The sequence below is a fragment of the Rhinopithecus roxellana genome, chromosome 15 (genome assembly GCF_007565055.1).
Source record: "Rhinopithecus roxellana isolate Shanxi Qingling chromosome 15, ASM756505v1, whole genome shotgun sequence".
Lineage (NCBI taxonomy): Eukaryota > Metazoa > Chordata > Mammalia > Primates > Cercopithecidae > Rhinopithecus > Rhinopithecus roxellana.
Genome location: NC_044563.1, coordinates 41,627,891 through 41,649,059, shown reverse-complemented (window position 1 = coordinate 41,649,059; position 21,169 = coordinate 41,627,891). Strand labels below are relative to the sequence as shown.

The 21,169-nt window shown below is 35.7% G+C and overlaps 1 protein-coding gene and 1 long non-coding RNA gene across 5 annotated transcripts in view; one reads left to right on the top strand and one right to left on the bottom strand.

The window, feature by feature from the left end:
• The window catches only part of NAALAD2 (N-acetylated alpha-linked acidic dipeptidase 2), a 54,391-nt gene that overhangs the window by 22,045 nt on the left and 11,177 nt on the right, over positions 1-21,169 (top strand). For 2 of the 3 annotated variants that reach the window (XM_010376663.2, XM_030917574.1), the window contains 8 exons: positions 3,475-3,560; positions 3,841-3,960; positions 4,066-4,148; positions 9,120-9,183; positions 10,259-10,326; positions 14,237-14,328; positions 16,388-16,478; positions 18,240-18,504. In XM_010376663.2, the coding sequence (XP_010374965.1) occupies positions 3,475-3,560; positions 3,841-3,960; positions 4,066-4,148; positions 9,120-9,183; positions 10,259-10,326; positions 14,237-14,328; positions 16,388-16,478; positions 18,240-18,504 (869 nt within the window). The remainder of the gene's footprint in view (positions 1-3,474; positions 3,561-3,840; positions 3,961-4,065; positions 4,149-9,119; positions 9,184-10,258; positions 10,327-14,236; positions 14,329-16,387; positions 16,479-18,239; positions 18,505-21,169) is intronic. The other variant, XM_030917573.1, reaches the window with a different exon arrangement.
• Positions 340-20,765, bottom strand: LOC115893519. 2 transcript variants are annotated; one of them, XR_004053547.1, is made up of 5 exons: positions 20,263-20,765; positions 4,064-4,143; positions 2,983-3,014; positions 1,124-1,439; positions 340-529 (listed from the first exon to the last, which is right to left on the bottom strand). It is a non-coding gene; the product is annotated as an uncharacterized LOC115893519 (long non-coding RNA). The 2 variants fall into 2 exon arrangements; XR_004053548.1 differs by lacking the exons at positions 2,983-3,014; positions 4,064-4,143; positions 20,263-20,765 and having other exon boundaries at positions 1,124-1,236; positions 1,389-1,621.

Here is a 21,169-nt window from a genome sequence, read left to right as displayed (position 1 = left end):
GACCAGCCTGGTCAAAGTGGAGAAACCTCTTTTCTACTAAAAATACAAAAATTAGCCAGGCGTGGTTGTACATGCCTGTAATCCCAGCTACTTGGGAGGTTGCGGTGAGCCGAGATGCGCCATTGCACTCGAGCCTGGGCAACAAGACTGAAACTCCATCTCAAAAAAAAAAAAAAAAAAAAGAAAAACCTAGGTGAACTTAAGGGAGAAGGAAAGATGAAGAGAGAAGGGAGCCAAAGTTTATAGATCACTTACTGTGTGCGTTAAATGAGTTCAAATGGATAAATCACATAGCTACTATAAGGCTCAATAGAATTAATATTACAATTATTATTGTTATTAAAACATGATAACACTCTTCTAGAAGAGATGTGATCACAAATTGCGTGTTTATTGAGCTTAGTCTTACAGAAAGAGAAAAAGTTTACCACTGGGTCAAGGCAGGCAAGAAATGCCAACTAGAGAAATCAGCTTGTACAGAGTTGTTGAACAGCATGACATGATCAGAACTTCAAGAAGTTTGATTTGCCTGAAATGTGATGGGAGAGAAAAATGTAATACTGATAAATCAGAGTGCATATAACCATTTTTATTAAACCAAAAGTATTAAATCAGTCTTGTTTGTTAACAATTTACCCTTAACTATGTGAATTTGGATTCTCAGAATATTTTTTTAGTTTCTGTAGGATTTCTTTTATTCCAGAAATTTTAAAGTATTAGAAGTCCAATTTCCTTGTTTTAAAATAAGTTTATAAATGTTTGATTTATATGTGTTTATCTCTATAACTCAATCAGTGCAGTGTTCTTTTAATTTAAGAGACTTTATTATCTCATTTGTTTATACCCTCCAGAGAAAGGAAAACATAACTTACTCAATGAAGGGTAAAGCCCTTTCTGATTTATAAGCAGAAACTTATGAACAGAGAAAACATATAACTTCAGTTCTATACTTTTAGTCACAATTAAAGAGTAAACTCAAAAACATAAACATTCCTAGGTCTAGATACAAAACAGCCATGCTCCTTCACTGTGAGCACGAAATTCTCTATTGGTTAGAACTCAGAATGGACAAATACACAAACAACAACAACAAAACTAAAAACTGGATTCTCTCATGTCTCACCTCACAGAGATCTCGATAATCCATTAATCCATTTACAGATATTATCAAGTGACAAGACATAAAGGCAAACTCCAAATCATTGCTGCCACCAATGAGGAATAACTTAATCTGCCCTGAGCAATGCAGAAACATAAAACACAACATCAGTAGAGAAAAATAAAGCTAGAGATACAGAGTATCAGCAAAGTTAAATTTCTACTGTTGCTTGGAATTTACATGTGAGAGCCAAAAGAAGATATGAAGAATTGGTTTAAGCTGCCCATACCTGGTTCTGCAAAATGAATCCATTGTACTTCAAAGTGGAACCTCCAAAAATCTTCCGCAGTGAGGAAGGGAACACAAACATTCACTAGACAGATTGTACATTTCAGTGGATTTGAATTATTTGCATTACTTTCATGTTTCTACAAGTTAACTTCTTTCTCTGGCTCAAGCCTGTAATCCCAGCACTTTGGGAGGCCGAGACGGGCGGATCACAAGGTCAGGAGATCGAGACCATCCTGGCTAACACTGTGAAACCCCGTCTCTACTAAAAAATACAAAAAAACTAGCCGGGCGAGGTGGCGGGCGCCTGTAGTCCCAGCTACTCGGGAGGCTGAGGCAGGAGAATGGCGTGAACCCGGGAGGCGGAGCTTGCAGTGAGCTGAGATCCGGCCACTGCACTCCAGCCTGGGCAACAGAGCGAGACTCCGTCTCAAAAAAAAAAAAAAAAAAAAAAAAAAAAAAAAAAAAACAAAGCTGTAAAATAGTCTAGTTAAGAACACTGACAGGTAAAGGTGACCATAATGGATGAGCCAAAGTTTTTCCCAATTTTTCCTTACAGGATTATATTCATTTATTTCACGAATATTTGTTGAGCATTTCCTATGCCCTGGGCACCATTCTGGGTTCTGGTGATTCCTCAGTGAACAAAGCAGGCAAAAAATCTCCCTGTGGAGACTCCATTCTGGAGTTGTTTATTTGAACCATGATAAAGTAATAATAGGACAAATAAATATTCTTCTGGAGCTCGAAAATACTAAAAACGAGAAAGACATAGGTTTAAAGACGGAGATGTGGTTCTTTGAGAATCTTAGCAGATAGCCTATGTTTTTGTTTAGACTAATATCAATTTTTTTCATTCCTCATATGTTGCATTTTTCTTTACTTGATTTTCTTCTTTTAATGACACAATACCAATGAATTTGGGTTTCTTACTAATCATATATCTAAGGCCCATATTTTTAGAAACACATGCTAAACAATATTTCTTCTCTTCTGCTATTAATTTTCATCTGTCAGTAGGAAAAAGAAATCATTTACTTAATGCCTTAAAATGAAAAAAAAAAAAAAATACCCATCGATTAGTTTTCCTCTGAGGTAATCTCAGTTGAATATTGCAAATGGATTAAATATCAGAAGCACAGTATATTTTTGGTGGGGGTGGGGGAAGCCAGAATTTGTTCTTAACAATATACAAGTTTCAGGGTCTTATTCGTTTTTCCATCACAAACTAGAAACAACTGCGGTCTCCCTACCCTTAGAATAAACAATGATTAATTTTGTTCTCTTGGGGAATAGTAGTATTTTCCCATGTCATCTTGGATACATAAAATGTGTGTGACACTTTTTTTTTTCTGTCTGGCTGAGCCTGATTGTATTTTCCCTTGTTTCCTAATTCAGTTGATTGTAACTCATGAATGAATATTTAAAAGCCTGACCCAAATCAGAATCAACAATCATGGCCTAGAAACATTTCATTATGTAGTTGTGCATTTTAGCAGGAGCTTCCCAAATTCTCATTTAACAACAGAATTTGTTATGTTTTTTATAGGTGGCACTAAGCCAGCTCTTAAACTTAAACTCTTAAACTTACTTACCATTTCCACAATCATGTAGAAAATTACTGAACCTAGAATTTAATATAAATATAAACAGATACATTGAAATAATAAGCTTATAACTTCTTTCTTTATTACATAATGGGCTGTCTTCTTTGTTTTCATAATTAACTGGGGTATATTTTTACATTTTAGAATAAATATTGAAGACATTTTGAATAATAGAATATTTTGAATTTTAAATAGATAACAATTTAGCTATGAGAAAATAACATAAAATAGACAGCTTTTAAAATTTGGCTTCAAGGCGCATACTTAGGTGCTTAGAGGTAAATTTGCATAATGTCTGTACTTTACTTGCAAATGCTTCAACAGTGTTAACAATTATTGAATTTAGGTGGTAGAGATTATGAGAATCCATTATGCTATTGCATATATAAAGCACTATTATGAAGATAGTTTTTTATAATGAAACACTGTAAAAAAACATAATTTTCTATACTAAGTAATTTATTCCTTTTAAAATTCTAGGAAGGTTAGAATGCATGTTCATAACATCAATAAAATTACAAGGATTTACAATGTAATTGGAACTATCAGAGGATCTGTGGAACCTGGTGAGTCAGATAATTTTTTTTAAAACATTTTGTTTTTACAAAAATTAAAGAGTAAGTAAAGATAAATTGTAGGCAACAATTGATGTGGGTTTTTTTGGCTGATTTGAAACTACTAAATTTTGAGAAAAACTGGTACAAGCCTAAAAGAAGATTTTACTTTAGTGTTTCTTGTCTTCTATAGAGGAAACTCAAGCAAGATAATTTTTATTTTAAAAACATAAATCACAAATATTTATAATGTATTCAAAGTTGTAGATTTTTTGAACATATTATTTTCCAGACAGGTATGTTATTCTGGGAGGTCACCGGGACTCCTGGGTATTTGGAGCTATTGACCCAACCAGTGGGGCTGCTGTTTTGCAAGAAATTGCCCGGAGTTTTGGAAAACTGATGAGTAAAGGTAAACAACCTTTCTTTCCTAGATGATGACAAAAAGTGACTTGCTTAATTTTCTTTTATTATTTAGGCAGTTGTACCTAACCACCTGTGTTAACAATACTTACAGGCTGGAGACCTAGAAGAACTATCATTTTTGCCAGCTGGGATGCAGAAGAATTTGGACTTCTGGGTTCCACAGAATGGGCTGAGGTAAATAAGACAAAGAAGGTTCTTATTATTTTTTCTTTTGGTCAACAGGGAACAAATATGTATGTATCTCAGGATGATCAAAAATACATTCCAGGCTGGGCGCGGTGGCTCAAGCCTGTAATCCCAGCACTTTGGGAGGCCGAGACGGGCGGATCACGAGGTCAGGAGATCGAGACCATCCTGGCTAACACGGTGAAACCCTGTCTCTACTAAAAATACAAAAAACTAGCCGGGCGAGGTGGCGGGCGCCTGTAGTCCCAGCTACTCCGGAGGCTGAGGCAGGAGAATGGTGTAAACCCGGGAGGCGGAGCTTGCAGTGAGCTGAGATCCGGCCACTGCACTCCAGCCTGGGAGACAGAGCCAGACTCCGTCTCAAAAAAAAAAAAAAAAAAAAAAAAACATTCCATTACCTAATATGGTTTTGATTTGGAGAATGACTCAAGAGAATTTAAGAAGTAGTTTGTTTTTACTTTCACATCACTTTGGCAATAACCTCTCATGACTAGGCTACAAACAAATGTATTGTGTCTGGTCAAAATATTTTAGTTGCCATTTGTATTTGTTTTATTAAAAAATACGTAAAATCACTAAGCTCAGAAAATAATCAAAATTAGCAAGATGTTTCTGATAAGAGAATTAACATATCTAAAAACTGATACAGATGCTTAGAGCTAATTTTCAAGTTTTTGAAGTTTCTGTAGAGTTCTTCCATCTGACAAAATATAAGATGTTCTATTAAGATGGCCATATTTTGACTATATTTTCACATTTACAGATTCCATATAAAATGGCAACCATAAGTATACTTTAGCATTTACAACAGATAGGTGCTTCATTGTTAAGTATAAAGTGATAATTCTGTGAATTGAATTACTTTAATAAATTGACCTGTTTTACAATTTCAGAGGTAGGTTTTTTTTTTTCACATATGATTGATTGTCATTTGTCACTGACTCTTAATTATTTATATTTAAGTGTCTCTCCTAGGGCCCTTTTCTTTCAACTTCTTCCTTTAGTCTCTCTGTCAAGTAATCTCTAAGTTCCTAAATGTAAAAGGTAAGCACATACTTTTTTTAACTTTTATTTTAAGTTCAGGGGTACAAGCGCAGGTATGTTCCATAGGTAAACTGTGTCATGGGATTTTGCCATGCTGTTCAACAACTCTGTACAAGCTGATTTCTCTAGTTGGCATATCCTGCCTGCCTTGACCCAGTGGTAAACTTTTACTCTTTCTGTAAGACTAAGTTCAATAAACACACAATTTGTGATCACATCTCTTCTAGAAGAGTGTTATCATGTATTAATAGCAATAATAATTGCAATATTAATTCTTTTGAGCTTTACAGTAGCTTTGTGATTTGCCCATTTTAACTCATTTAACCCACACAGTAAGTGATCAATAAATGTTGGCTCCCTTCTCTCTTCATCTTTACTTCTCCCCTAACTTCACCTAGTTTTTCACATGTATATCATTTTTAAAGTTATTTGAAAAACTATTTTAAAAACTAGGTGAAGAGAGAATTTTGAAAAATCTGGTTTGAAATGTTAAACCTATAACTCAAATGTAGTAATTTTTGAGACTCTATGAAACTAATATTGTGATATTACTAGTGAAAGATTATTTCCTCACCCAGGTATTAAGCCCAGTACCCACTAGTTATTTTTCCTGACCCTCTCCCTTCTCCCACCTTCCACCCTTTGAAAGTCCCTAGTGTGTGTTGTTCCCCTCTACGTTTCCATGTGTTCTCATCATTTAGCTCCCACTTACAAGGGAGAACATGTGATATTTATTTTTCTGTTTCAGCATGAGTTTGCCAAGGATAATGGTCTTCAGCTCCATCCATGTCCCTGCAAAGGACAGTCTCATTCGTTTTTATGACTGTCTAGTATTCCAAGGTGTACATGTACCACATTTTCTTTATCAAGTCTGTCATTGATGGATATTTAGGTTGAATTCATGTCTTTGCTATTATGAATAGTGCTGCAATGAACATATGTGTGTATGTGTCTTTATATAGAATGACATATTCCTTTGGTTATATACCCAGTAATGAGATTGCTGGGTCCAATGGTATTTCTAGGTAGGTGCACTACATAAGTATTTACCTTCCCTCCTCCATCTGCTATTTATCATTTATAAGTACAGATTTTATAGAGCTGTTTTAAAATATGGTGTACCTGTCTTGCCCTTGTGTTTAGTTTTAAAAGTGCTTTCCGGCCGGGCGCGGTGGCTCACGCCTGTAATCCCAGCACTTTGGGGGGCCGAGACGGGCGGATCACGAGGTCAAGAGATCGAGACCTTCCTGGCTAACACGGTGAAACCCCGTCTCTACTAAAAATACAAAAAAAAAAAAAAAAAAAAATTAGCCGGGCATGGCGGCGGGCGCCGGTAGTCCCAGCTACTCAGGAGGCTGAGGCAGGAGAATGGCGTCAACCCGGGAGGCGGAGCTTGCAGTGAGCCGAGATTGCGCCACTGCACTCCAGCCTGGGCGACAGAACGAGACTCAGTCTCAAAAAAAAAAAAAAAGGACTTTCCTCCTAACTCATTTTCTCTTACATTAGTTTAAAATACTATGATAGGAATAATATGAATTAAACAAATATAGAGGGGGTAAAAATCCCACTCATAGTTACTTGTCTGGTATCACTTATCCTTTGTTGATTACATTTACACTGCACATTGTTATTTTCACATTGGTATTATTAATATGCATTTTGAAACGATAACATTAACTTGATGAATCAAATTTTATTAGTTCAGGTCATTATCTTTTTCCTCCTGCCCCTATGGTGCGTGAGGTCATTTGCTTTTAGAAACATGTGATTTAGAAACGTGATTTCTTGTGATACATATACAAACACATATAAACACATGCATCTGTTTTTTAAATTTTTCAGCAGCTGAACATAAAGAAATCTAATATATAAAATAATAAAAATGCTTTGCATTAATTTATAAACATGTGCATCAAAAGGCAATTGCAATACACTTTTCCAGTTTTGTGCCAGGTTTTTGATTATATTCAGTAGCATGCTTACCTTCTTTAAATACACATGAGGAATCTTCTTCATTTTTGCTATAAATCTGTTATAATGTAAATTCTGATTTTATATTTCTCTGTAATGGAGTCAACTATCACCTGGCCGATGCAGGCCAGTGCAAATAGGTAAAGTTTTTTTTGTGTGCCATAACCACACACAGCTTTAGATGTTTTTGCTAAAACATATTTTTTTTTTTTTTTTTTTTTTTGAGACGGAGTCTCGCTCTAGCCCGGGCTGGAGTGCAGTGGCCAGATCTCAGCTCACTGCAAGCTCCGCCTCCCGGGTTTACGCCATTCTCCTGCCTCAGCCTCCTGAGCAGCTGGGACTACAGGCGCCCGCCACCTCGCCCGGCTAGTTTTTTGTATTTTTTAGTAGAGACGGGGTTTCACCGTGTTAGCCAGGATGGTCTCGATCTCCTGACCTTGTGATCCGCCCATCTCGGCCTCCCAAAGTGCTGGGATTACAGGCTTGAGCCACCGCGCCCGGCCAAAACATATTTTATAAAGCTAACAAGCTAGAGAGAGAGGTGGAGGGCTCTCAGCATGTTCCTCTCTGTGTGTAAGTGCATTAGTCTTGCTTTATCTTTCTTGAATCTGTGTCTCTGTGTGTGTGTGTGTGTGTGTGTGTGTGTGTGTGTGTGTGAGAGAGAGAGAGAGCAAGAGAGCAAAAGAGAGAGTCTTGTTTTTGTCCTTATGTGTGCCTCCTCTCTAATTTTTTGTATTTGTTTTTTGTTCTTTCACTTCTCCATATACATAGTAAATATAAACAAATGGAAATTTTCTATGTCTTACTTTTGGAATGATAAATTTACTTGGGTATCCCCTCTATAAATGGATCTCAAACTTCAATGTATGCAAAAGTCAATTGCCAGTTATATCTATTAGAAAATACAGATTTCCAGGCCGGGCGCGGTGGCTCAAGCCTGTAATCCCAGCACTTTGGGAGGCCGAGATGGGCGGATCACAAGGTCAGGAGATCGAGACCATCCTGGCTAACACGGTGAAACCCCGTCTCTACTAAAAAATACAAAAAACTAGCCGGGCGAGGTGGCGGGCGCCTGTAGTCCCAGCTACTCGGGAGGCTGAGGCAGGAGAATGGCGTGAACCCGGGAGGCGGAGCTTGCAGTGAGCTGAGATCTGGCCAGTGCACTCCAGCTTGGGTGACAGAGCGAGACTCCGTCTCAAAAAAAAAAAAAAAAGAAAGAAAATACAGATTTCCAGCCCGGCGCAGTGGCTCATGCCTGTAATCTCAGCACTTTGGGAGGCTGAGGTGAGCAGATCACCTGAGGTCAGGAGTTCAAGACCAGCCTGGCCAACATGGTGAAACCTCGTCTCTACTAAAAATACAAAAATTAGCCAGGCATCGTGGCACACACCTGTAATCCCGGGTACTGGGGAGGCTGAGGCAGGAGAATTGTTTGAACCTGGGAGGCAGTGGTTGCAGTGAGCTGAGATTGTCCCACTGCACTCCAGCCTGGGCAACAGAGTGAGACTCTGTCTCAAAAATAAAATAAAATAATAAAATACAGATTTCCAGGCCCCACTTTTAGCCTCACTGTGAGTTCTGATTCAGTAGATCTAGAGCAGGGCCCGAGAATATGGTAGCCACATCCCTGCATATTCTGATGCAGGGAATCAAGGAACCACACTTTGAAAATATTTTCTTTTTCCTTAGGGCTCTCTGCTATTTCTGTAAACAGTAGCTATTGCTTCAGAGTATCCTTAATTCTTATATTAATTGCATAATTGTTGTTGTTAACCAACTGGTTTTCTGCATTTTCTCAGAAATTATGGTCACAGATGGACATAGCTATTTAATTCTGAAAGATACTTGTAAACCACTATTCCACAAAATTAATTTGCTTATTTTGTTGACATTTTCACAACTGTAAGTAATGTGAATTAAGCAACAACTTTGCTTCAACTGTAGGAGAATGTCAAAATACTCCAGGAAAGAAGCATTGCTTATATCAACTCAGATTCATCTATAGAAGGTAAATTTTATTTCAATTTGAAGTAAAATTTTCAGAAAGGAAATTTTATTTCAAGCAACTTTTATTTATTGTTGAGTAGTTTACCATCTATTAAGCCTATAAATTCTAACTTATTAGGCACCTCAGATATCCCCTTCCTATGAGATGCCTCAGTAATACCTTTATTTTTCATTTTACCACAGAGAAAATAATTAGGATTCATATGAATTGATAATCATTCATAACTAAGCTATTGCTTTTAATTTCTTTGATATATTTACTATTTGTTTATATTAAATTACCACTTAAAACTCTAGTATTAACCACATATTTTCACAATGAAGCTATTAATAGAATTTGGCTAAAACAGTTCAGAAGAAAGATTGTACAGAATATTCTGTCTAGAAATATTTCCTGTATTCGTTGTAACAAATTTGAAGTAAGTGTACTCACTCCTTTTGAACTACAAACTCCCTTTCAATATGGCTCAGGATCCCCTGAGCCCAGGAGTGTAAGAGAGACCCTGACTCTCAAAGAAAGAAAGAAAAAAGAAAGAAAGAAAAAAAATGATCTGGATTGTCTAGCCCAACAGGATATGATTTCTGATTAGCACTACTATGGAGACAGTATGATTCAGAAAATGAAGAGATTTCTGTCTCTAGGCTTTCACTGTATTGTGATTATTTCTAAATAAATGTCAGAACATAATAATTACTGATATGGCTTTGTCTAATATCTTGATATATACTATTGCATAGAATGAAACAAGTAAAAAATTAATGCTACAGACTTACAACTTCCTTTGCCAAAATGCCCCTAAGAAATGCTGCCATAAGGATGACCCTTATAATCACTGTGAGAGCTGCTGCCTTAGCAACCAAAGTCCACCAAGACCTTCTTCTATTCAAAATATGTGGGGCAGCCTCTCTTGCTCCTGAAGAACTAGTTCCACCCTGTTTTATTCTTTGGGAATAAAATCTTTGATTTGAAGATCATTATATCTTGTTTAAAATTAGAAAATAAAGTTAGAATTAAACATAAATGGAATTTCATTTAGAAGTATGAAGTAATGTTCTGTGTCTTATTTATTTTTCAGGCAATTATACTCTCAGAGTTGACTGTACACCCCTTCTTTACCAATTAGTGTATAAACTGACAAAAGAGGTATATAAGGAGATGTGTCTTCATATGTTTTCTTTTGAATGGATAAATGAATAACATGTGTTCCCCCCTAAATGAATGGTACTTATTTTTAAGCTGGTGAGAGAACATGATTGAATCATATAAACAAGTCAAAACAGAATCTTTAATATGCCATTTACCTATACAACATAAGAAGATATTATCACCAGCTTCTTTGTTCTAGTAATAGTTCTTATTAATAATTGTGTAAACAGTTGTAACATGTATTTATCTGGCAGAGGTATTTGATATAGCAGAAAGAACACTGAGCTGGAATAGAAAAGCGTATGGTTCAAAAACTGTCTTAGCTACTCTTTCATTCATTCAACAAATATTCATTGAGTGGTCACTATATGTCAGGCTCTATAAAATGAATTATAGCAGCAATAGTGATAAAGGGACAAGGTCACTGAATTCGAACACTCTGTAATCTAGAGAGGACACAGACTGGTAAATGAGGAATTAGAGTTCACTGGAATATTTGATACTATGTATGATGGAGAACAGTTATGGAATAGAGGATATTAAATCCTGGGGCTGGGGGAAGTTGAGGAGCATAAGAGGAGGTTTGCAGAGTCACTGATGCTTCTGTCAAATGAAGGGATGTAGAAGGGAGAGGACATTCTAAGCAGAGGACACAGTATCTAAAAAAGATGTGGAAGTATAAAAGAATATATTTCCTGATCTGAAGGGAGCTCAGCATGACCCAGCCAAAGGCGTTGGTGGGAAAGATGGTAAGAAATGGATTATAATCAATGGGCCAAGGAGTTCAGAAATCTGTTATGGAGAAATCATCAAAGAATTTCTAACAAGGTTGTTCATTGTTTTATGTCAGTGTAGTAAATACATTAAGTAGTTGTAAGTCTAAAGGCAAAAATGGAAATAATTCTGCAGGCTTGCTAATCTCCCAGTAATTTATACATATTAAATGAGTTATAGAATTTTAAAAACTCTAAAATATAAAGCACTCTAAATCTCTAAAACTTATATAATCTACTCATTTAATATCTGTGAACATCATTTAAATAGTTCCTTGCCAAAGAATTTACCCGTGGAAATGTTTGCTTCAAGGTCAGCCTTAGATAGCAATACGAAGTAGGTATCATTTCTCTCCGGGTACTATTAATATTTCCTGCCTTAATCTTACCCTCACTTTTTACTGTTCATGTCTTTAAAAACTAGTTTTCCAAATGAAACTCCTCTCATTTTCCTCATCACAATGCTGTCACCATCTTGGGTAGCTGATGTCTTTGATCCTTTCATTGGAATGTTCCATAAAAACATCTTATCTAAAAGCAAGTTGAAAAGAAAATCTTTACTGAGAGAACCCTTTTTGGAGCAGGAATTTATGATTTGTGCTGTCCTAGAGAGATGATCCCTGCCCTTGATGTCAGGAATGATAAGAATTTGGTGGTTGATAAGGGAGAAGTTGACGTCTATGCCCCTTTGTACAAAGATAAATGCTTATCTATGGGCATACTAAGACCCAGTAGACAAAGGAGACTTGTTTTTACTCTCCTGTAAACTGATTATTACAATTTTATTAATCCCTAGTGCGTGTTAGCACAAATAGTCAAGCCATATTGGTGATGTGAGGATAGGGTAGGGATGAGAGACAAGGCTGAGCTTGGAGGGAAGGGCAGCTGCTTGATGGAGCAAGAAATGGGGCAAAGTGTTGCTAAATAAGAGGAGGGCTATCAATTCCGACAGTGCATATAGCTGAGGTAAGACTGATCTAGCTGAGTGTGGTGGCACATGCCTATAGTTCCAACTGAGGCAGTAGGATCACCTGAGCCCAGGAGTGTAAGCCATAGAGAGACCCTGACTCAAAAAAAAACAAAAGAAGGAAAGGAAAGAAGAAGAAAGAAAGAAAGAGAGGGGGGGGGGAGAGAGAGAGAAAGAAAGAGGGAAAGAAGAAAGAAAAAAGAAGGAAAGAAAAAGAAAGAGAGAGGAAGGAAGGAAGGAAGGAAGGAAGGAAGGAAGGAAGGAAGGAAGGAAGGAAGGAAGGAAGGAAGGAAGGAAAGAAGGAAGGAAAGAAAAGAAAGAAAAGAAAACTGACCCGGATTGTCTAGGCCAATGGGACATGACTTCTGATTAGCACTACTATGGAGACAGTATGATTCAGAAAATGAAGACGAGTTTACTGGGAATTCAATTCAAGCAGGATCTAGGAACCGGAACAGAATCTCTCTAACCATTGCAAATTGGCAGGAGCAGAGTAGAGAGCAGAACCCAGTCAGCTGGCTAGAAATGAGCAGAACATCTCTGCAGCTGCCTCATGTTGGTAGGGAAGGGTGTGGAGTGCCAAGACTATTTCTAAGCTGTGGACCCTCTATGCAGTGATAAAGTTTCATCTCATTCATGCTAAGCTAAGGGCAAGTGACCACTTCCCAGCCCTACCATTACTCTATGGAAAGGGGAGTTACCTTCTACTTGAAGGGAGATGAGGGCTTGTGTTATCAGTAAACACAACACATTCATGCCTCTAAATAAGTGGGATGAGATTGAAACAGGGAAATTGTTCAAAAACATGTGCCAATAGCCAACGTCTTTATTAAATCCTCTTAAATTTAATTGCCATTTTCTCAGAAAGGTCTTACCTGGAGACATATCTATCTCTCATCCCCACATCTCTTTATAGCACTTTGATATTTTCTTTTGAACTGCTTATTATATTACAAAATTTGTTTGGTGTGTGTATCCCCAATTAGATTTCATTGTGAGGTCCCAAAGGGTAGAGACTATGTCTCCATTTCCGCATCTCCTTTCTGAGTTCAGTCCTTAATAAATATCTATAGAAACATTTTTAAGAATAGTGAAACAGAAGTTAGAATAACCAACTCTATCTAAAGGCCAGAGAAAATATCAGATGTTTATGTTCAGAAAGTTACCATTATCCCCATTTTCACAGGTGAGAAGACTAAGGTTCAAAGAGGGGAAGCAACACACCAAGTTATAATGCTTTCACTGTTACTTAAGTAGGGTCTGCCTTAGGTCTATTTTTGAGCAAATCAGGGTTATAAACAAACAAGCAAACAAAATATAGTCAATATGTGTAGTAGTCTAGATTTAAAATAGATGAATTTGACTCCACAGTCCACAGTCCACAATGTTTTCACCACATGGCTCTGCTCTTCTTAGAGTGTCAAAAGACAAGGCAAGTATAAGTTTGTAAATGTACATTTAATGAAAGGAATAAAAATATGACACTTGTGATATTATGTTGGTGCTCAACATGATGAACACCACACACATACACACACACACACATACACGAGCTCTTAAAATTCCCAAGTAGAAATCTGAGGTTATATAGAGTTTTTTAAAAAAAAATCCATAAAATTTTAACTTTGTTTAAACATAATAAGACTGTCTAAAAGAATAGTCCTGGCACTAACCCCTGCTGCCCTACAAAACCAAGACTTATAGGTTAAGAAGCTGAGCTTGAAATTATGTCACCTCTATTGTTCTGAGACCTCTTTGTAGGTCTTCTTAGGCAAAAATAATTTACAAAAGCAAATGTTATATCTGAAGTTTTCTCCAATGTCTTCCCACAAATCTAAGCTGCCAAACATTAAAATGGCATTTGTAAAAATTTTAAGTTCTATTTAAAAGTTTACCAAAATAAGTAGGAAATTATATCTTAGGTATATGGCAAAATTACCAACACAGGTAGGCATCATGAATAAAAAATAATTTGGGCTAGATTTATTTCTTGCCATTTGCAAAAAGATAATTTTTCTATAAATAAACATATATATACATGTGTATAAATATATATGTACATATGTCATTAAAAGTAGAAGTTGATGACAAATAATATATAGTTTTATTTTGGCATAAATGTAGTTGCTTCTACCCCTCATTTCCACTATTTGATTTCTCTTTCTAGATCCCTAGCCCTGATGATGGGTTTGAGAGTAAATCACTGTATGAAAGCTGGTTGGAAAAAGATCCTTCACCTGAAAATAAAAATTTGCCTAGGTAAGTTACTGGTGTGCACCTTTTCTACCGTAGGATAAATTATAAATTCCCCTCTGCCTCTTGTTTCTCCAAACATGAAATTCTCAAGCATTTCATTAATAATTTGAATCAGAAAGGATACTAACGAATTCCTGGCTGAGCACGGTAGCTCACGCCAGTAATCCTAGCACTTTGGGAAGCCAAGTCTGGTGGATCACCTGAGGTCAGGTATTCGAGACCAGCCTGGCCAAGATGGCAAAACCCTGTCTCTACTAAAAATACAAAATTAGCTGAGTGTGGTAGTAGGCGCTTGTAATCACAGTCACTCAGGAGGCTGAGGCAGGAAAATTGCTTGAATCCAGGAGGAAGAGGTTGCAGTGAGCCAAGATCGTGCCATTGCATTCCAACCTGGGCAACAAGAGTGAAACTCCGTCTCAAAAAAAAAAAAAAAATTCTTCTGTCTAGTTTTGTTTTGCTGATTAGCCAGCATGTGAAATCTTTCAGCCTGTATTAGAGCACAAATAGACCTAGTTTTGCAAATTTTTAGTCGAAATAGTTTCACTACATTATTAGCCATTAGTTGGCATTCTTGCATAAAATTTCATTTAGTTATGTATTAGGCGTGTTAATATGTAATATAACTTCAGATGATAATGATGAAATAAAAGACAAATGCTAGATTATTTGCTTGTACATTTATTAAGGAGCATTATCAATAAACACCAAATTGTGTCTTTACCTGTGATTTAGAATTTATATAAATATTATTTTATTTTTTACGTCTTCTCATTCATGCTATAGCAGCTTTCTTAAATTTATTTTATATTTATTTGTTCTTATTTTCTTTTTTCTAAACATTATGGAATAAAAAGTTTGTATTTTTTTTCTACTGCAATGCCATTTCTAATACAGACTGAGCATTCCTAACTCAAAAATATGAAATCTTAAGTGCTCCAAAATCCAAAACTTTTTGAGCACCAACATGATGTCACAAGTGGAGAATTCAACACATTATAGTACTTAACACAAACTTTGTTTCATTCACAAAATTACTTAAAATATTATGTAAAATTAAGTTCAGCCTATGCATATAAGATATATATGAAATATAAATGAATTTTCTGTTTAAACTTGGGCCCCATCCCCAAGATATCTCATTGTATATATGTAAATATTCATAGTCTGAAAAAAATCTGAAGTCCAAAATACTTCTGGTCCCAAGCATTCCATGTGGGATACTCAACATGTACAAGCAAATAATAGTAACAGTTTATAGCTTTATTCCTCATTTCAAATTGGTCTTGTGAAAGTTTGAATGTGGGTCCATTATAAAAGTTTCACATGCCAATTCAACAAAAATAGTAAAATACAAAAATGATTTTTAAAATATTGAAGAGGTCAGTCTCAAAAACACATCTACTAATCTAATAGTTTGGAAATGTATAGTTATGTTATAAATGCACATGCAATTCTATATTCTGTTTTCATGACTTACCATTATTTTACTAAAAATTTTTCATGTCTTACATCTTATTTATGTATATGCATCTATATGTGAGAGATAGATCAACAGATAGAGGTTTCCTAATCATATGAAAAGAAATAAATTATAATTAGATTTATTTCTAAAATGAAATAAGGCACATTTAGATACTTCATGATTTTAAAAGTAGATTTTTTTGTGGCAATTTTCTTACTAGATGATAGTTCTCTGAGGGCAGGGCCCATGTCTTCGTTGTTTTCCCCTCTAAACAAAAATGTAAACGCTGAAAATATGATGGAGGGCATCATCACCAGATGCAGTCTTTGGTGGCACAGCCCAATTCTTGTTATAGGTTGGTGCAAAAGTATTTGCAGTTTTTGCCATTACTTTTAATTTTACAGCAATTTTCCTGCAGATTACGGGAAATGTCTTGAGGGTGGTTGACCTTTTCTAAATTCTTGTAAATGTAACATTTAATTCCTTGCTATTCTTGGGACAGGATTCCTTGTCCCATCTATTTAAACTTTGTATCATTTACCTGTTTATGCGTGTGTGTGTGTGTGTGTGTGTGTGTGTGTGTGTGTGTATTGCATCTAGAATCAATAAGCTGGGATCTGGAAGTGACTTTGAAGCTTATTTTCAGAGACTTGGAATTGCTTCAGGCAGAGCCCGTTACACTAAGAATAAGGTAAGCCATTTTATCATTTTGAATATATAACATTTCATCTACAGTCCTTTGGCAAAGAATGTCACTGAGTTGTTTGGCACCAGACACCTGGTGGATGTGGCCTGGGAAGAGTTCCCAAGGATGGAGATAGACTGCATGTCCCTTTCCAGATGAACAAGGAAGTAATTTGAGTAATTTTGTGAAAATTTTATTGTTAGGGTTAATCAAATAAACGGTAATTCACAGAGTAATGCCAGACACTTAGCTGGGTATCAGAACCAAGTAGTCACATCCTTTCCCTGATTTGTCAGAAAACTCTCATTCTCTAGACTAGTCTTGCAGGCTCTGATGTACTTTCCATGAGGAAGAACGCAGTTGAACATATTTTGGTCAAGAGGAGCATTAGGGTAAGATTCATTATGGTCGGTAGCTCCTCTTCATATTCCCACTTCTGCCTGTCACCTGAGTCAAGGGCTCTTGGTTGGGAAATACAGCAAGTTTCTCTTTTAACTTGATCCCCTTTTTTTGCTCTGCACTGACTGGTTTCACCTCTGTCACACAGATATCCTGATGATATGCAAGTACTTGGATATAACCAATATATACCATGTTTGCTCATCAATGTTATAAATTATTTCATAAACCAAATTGAAGATTACAGTAGCAGACACAGATTTGTCATAGATTTTAATCAATCTTCAAATCATAATTGCAATACACCTAAATTTTGCTTGCCCATTATATGTATATCACTTGCAAATCTGACTATTCAGAATACAATAAAGAACAAAGAAATAAAAGTAACTCCAGAGTAACCCAAAATAGATAGATAAACTCAGAATACTAACATTCATTACACTTAATACATAAAAGATATGTTTTAACTCTTTTTCAAGGCCTGTTCACTTTTATACTCTGTCTTCTGTAATTGGATCAAAGTTATCTAGTTTCTAAGACCACTTTAGATTAGAAGCAGACAATTAGATAGAAGGAGAAGGACTGATACGGGGATTGCTTTTTAATGATACTAAAAGCAGGAAGAATGATAGCCCTATAACAAGATGGCAAATGGTAAAAACTAAAATTACAATAGGCAAACCGAAGAACTAAAAAGAATATTTATACAGGATACTACTATGTAATAATTCATATTCATAATGGTACCTTTAATTATGTAATAAAGTTTAGATGACATTTAGATATACACTGTTTGGGAAGGAAGGGAAGTTACTTTAATAAATCATCCTTAAGTTGTATACTTAGCTGGCCAGAACCTTTTTTTAACCAATCGATAGGTAACTTTGAACTATGCTGAGGCGCAATTTGAATATATATTCCCTAATTTTAGTTATCGAAGATACAAGAAGAATGTTCAATGTGTAGCATTTTGAATGAAGTTTATATAAATTATAAAACAAATAATGAGAAAAAAATTAAAATCAGTGAATATTTGGCTATAGTATTTTTGTTATTAGCATTTTGCCTCATTGTGATAAAACTCAGGGTGTAATAAGGTTGTATTTTTTCTTTTTCATTTTTCTTTTTCTTTTGGATTTTTAGTAGAGAAAGGGTTTCTCCATGTTGCCCAGGCTGGTCTTGAACTCCTGAGCTCAGGCAATCCTCCTGCCTCGGCCTACCAAAGTGCTAGGATTACAGATGTGAGCCACCACGGCTGGCTGGTTGTATTTTTTCTATAGTTATTTTTATGCTTACATAAAAATTAATTATGACGTGAATATGTAATGTTTATTTATACTTGCCTCCCTCCACTTTTTTTTTCAGAAAACAGATAAGTACAGCAGCTACCCAGTGTACCACACAATTTATGAGACATTTGAATTGGTAGAGAAATTTTATGACCCCACATTTAAAAAACAACGTTGTGTGGCTCAATTACGAGGAGCACTGGTATATGAGCTTGTGGACTCTAAAATCATTCCTTTCAATATTCAGGACTATGCAGAAGCTTTGAAAAACTATGCAACAACTATCTATAATCTTTCTAAGAAACATGACCAACAACTGAGTGACTATGGAGTATCATTTGGTAAGAAATAGTTGGGCAGATATTTTACAATCTTCAATTTAGAGCTTTAAAATATTATCTCCTATGATGATCAATGCATATTGTTTCATCCTAGAATACATATTTGCCTTACTTATTTTGACTTCTACACAAAAACTTTAAACAAACACTTATTAAAGAATCTGATTTAATCTGGCATGTATAGAATGAATCCATTATGGCTATTACCACAAACATTGGGATGGTAAACATTTTTCGTGTATTATGGCCTTTAAAAACATTTTTACTGGTGAGGCGCGGTGGTTCACGCCTGTAATCCCAGCACTTTGGGAGGCCAAGGCGGGCGGATCACGAGGTCAGGAGATCGAGACCATCCTGGCTAACACGGTGAAACCCCGTCTCTACCAAAAACACAAAAAATTAGCCGGGCGTGGTGGTGGGCGCCTGTAGTCCCAGCTACTCGGGAGGCTGAGGCAGGAGAATGGTGGGAACCCAGGAGGCGGAACTTGCAATAAGCTGAGATGGCACTACTGCACTCCAGCCTGGGCGACAGAGGTAGACTCTGTCTCCAAAAAAAAAAAAAAAAAAAAAAAAAAAAAAAAAAATTTACTGTCATAGAAACAATATTAGAAAAATGTAACATTATGTGTAAAAGATTGAGAAGTAGAGAAAGCCACAAATTCTATTACATACATATTTTTAATTATCAACAAAGTGATTATTACTGCATACATCTTTTAGTGTTTGTCTATATGAAACTTTTTTTTACATGGTTATAAGCATTCTTTCCTTTTATTAATGACTGTTCAGTGGTTGCTCTTCTGCACTGTGCATCTCCTATACAGCAAGGATGAATCATAATGTAGTGTATGTAGTAGCATTGAGGATTGAGTTTGGAAGCGGTTTGCCTGGTTCAGATACTAGCTTTATCATTTCTTCATTGTGTGACCTTGGGAAAGTTACTTAACTTCTCTATGTGTTAGCTTTCATACAATGAAAAGATAAAAAAGAACATATCAACATATCATGTTTCAGAAATCATTGTGGAGATTCAGTTTGATAGTATATAGAAGCTGTGGTGGGTGGCACTTACTGTTCATTAAATGTTACCTATTATTACTGTTTTATTACAACCATTGTCTTTCATTATTCTGGGGGCACATATTTTAGTATATACCCAAATTATCAAATATGCACTGAGTTTCTTCTGTGTACCAAGTACTATGTTATTACCTGGGAGATATAAGTGTGTACAAGGCTTGGTCATAGTTCTAAGGAAGCTTAAAGTCTAACGTGGGGAAGAAGGTAATATGTAGATAATAGGTTATTATGGGGATATGTAGAGAGTACTATAAGAACGCAGAGAATGGGTATGGAATAGTAAGGACTTCTGAATATTATTATATAAAGGATTAGTAAAATTTATATAATATTATTATAGAAAGGATTAGCAATTACAGCAAGTCTAGAAAAAAATGGTCTAGAAAAAAAATTAAGTAAATAAAGTGTGTTTATATCAATACAATTGGAGTAGCTTTGCAATGATGGGGGAAATAAGGAGAGATAAAACCAGAGAAATAAGCAGATCTTACAGCAAAATGGACATTTGTAGTTCTGTGACTATTCAGCAGCCAGTTGTCTTCCTAAACGCCTTGATTTCCTTTTGGTGAATGATGTCTCATCAGTTTTTATAAGTCAGGGTCCAATTAAGAGACAGAAACTACACAGTTACAGTGGAAGGGCTCGCTTTATACAAGGTTAATTCCTCTACCTACTTACCTTCTTAGAGGCCTGGTTTGATCTGTTAATGCCTTTCTCTGTCATATTTTCAAAAATCACCATTACTATTGGTGACTATCCATTAGATTAATTCTTCTTACAGCTTTTCTATTTCAAAAACATTTCTTCTGCCTGATGTGCTCCACTTCCTTCACAAGCAAAATTCTTCATTTAGTGCCAGGCAAAAACAGTTCCTGAGAAAATGTATTAGTGTAGGAATGAAGGTATGATTAATGAATGAATGAATAGATAAATGGATACATAATCTACACTGTCTATAGTTTTTTTTAACCTCTCACTAGCCAATCCACTGTACTGTCTTATGTCCTTTCTACTCTAGAAAAATTGCTCTTGTCAATGTCCTCATTGACATGTGTCACTAATCCCAGGGACACGTTTCAGTTATGTGTCTTGACTTCTGTCCTGCATTTAAAATTTAAAATGCTGTCTTCAGCATTCTTTTCTCATAGTTTCTATTGCATCTGTTATTGCATTATTTAGTTTGAACATGGCTTAAAAACAACAATTAAAACTTAAGGAAAATCTAGGACCAAAAGACTAGGACTAAAATCTAGGACTAAAATCTGGGACTAAAAAGGTTTTTAAAAATACTGAATATACTTATACCGAATGTACCACTTACTAGCTAAAGCATTTAGAGTTCAGGATTTCTATTAGGTCAGACCTAATAGAAATTAAGTAATAGAAATAGAAATAGAAATCCTTTCCATTAGGTGTTACCTAATAGAAATCCTGAGCTGTAAGTGCTTTATCTATAAAATAAATATCGTTATCTCCTGGTTTGCTTGCACCACAGGATTGATGCAAGCAACAAATCAATAATGTATGTTTAAAGTCCTGTGTAGCAAATATGGAATATAATAAATACATTATTGTAATAAAAATA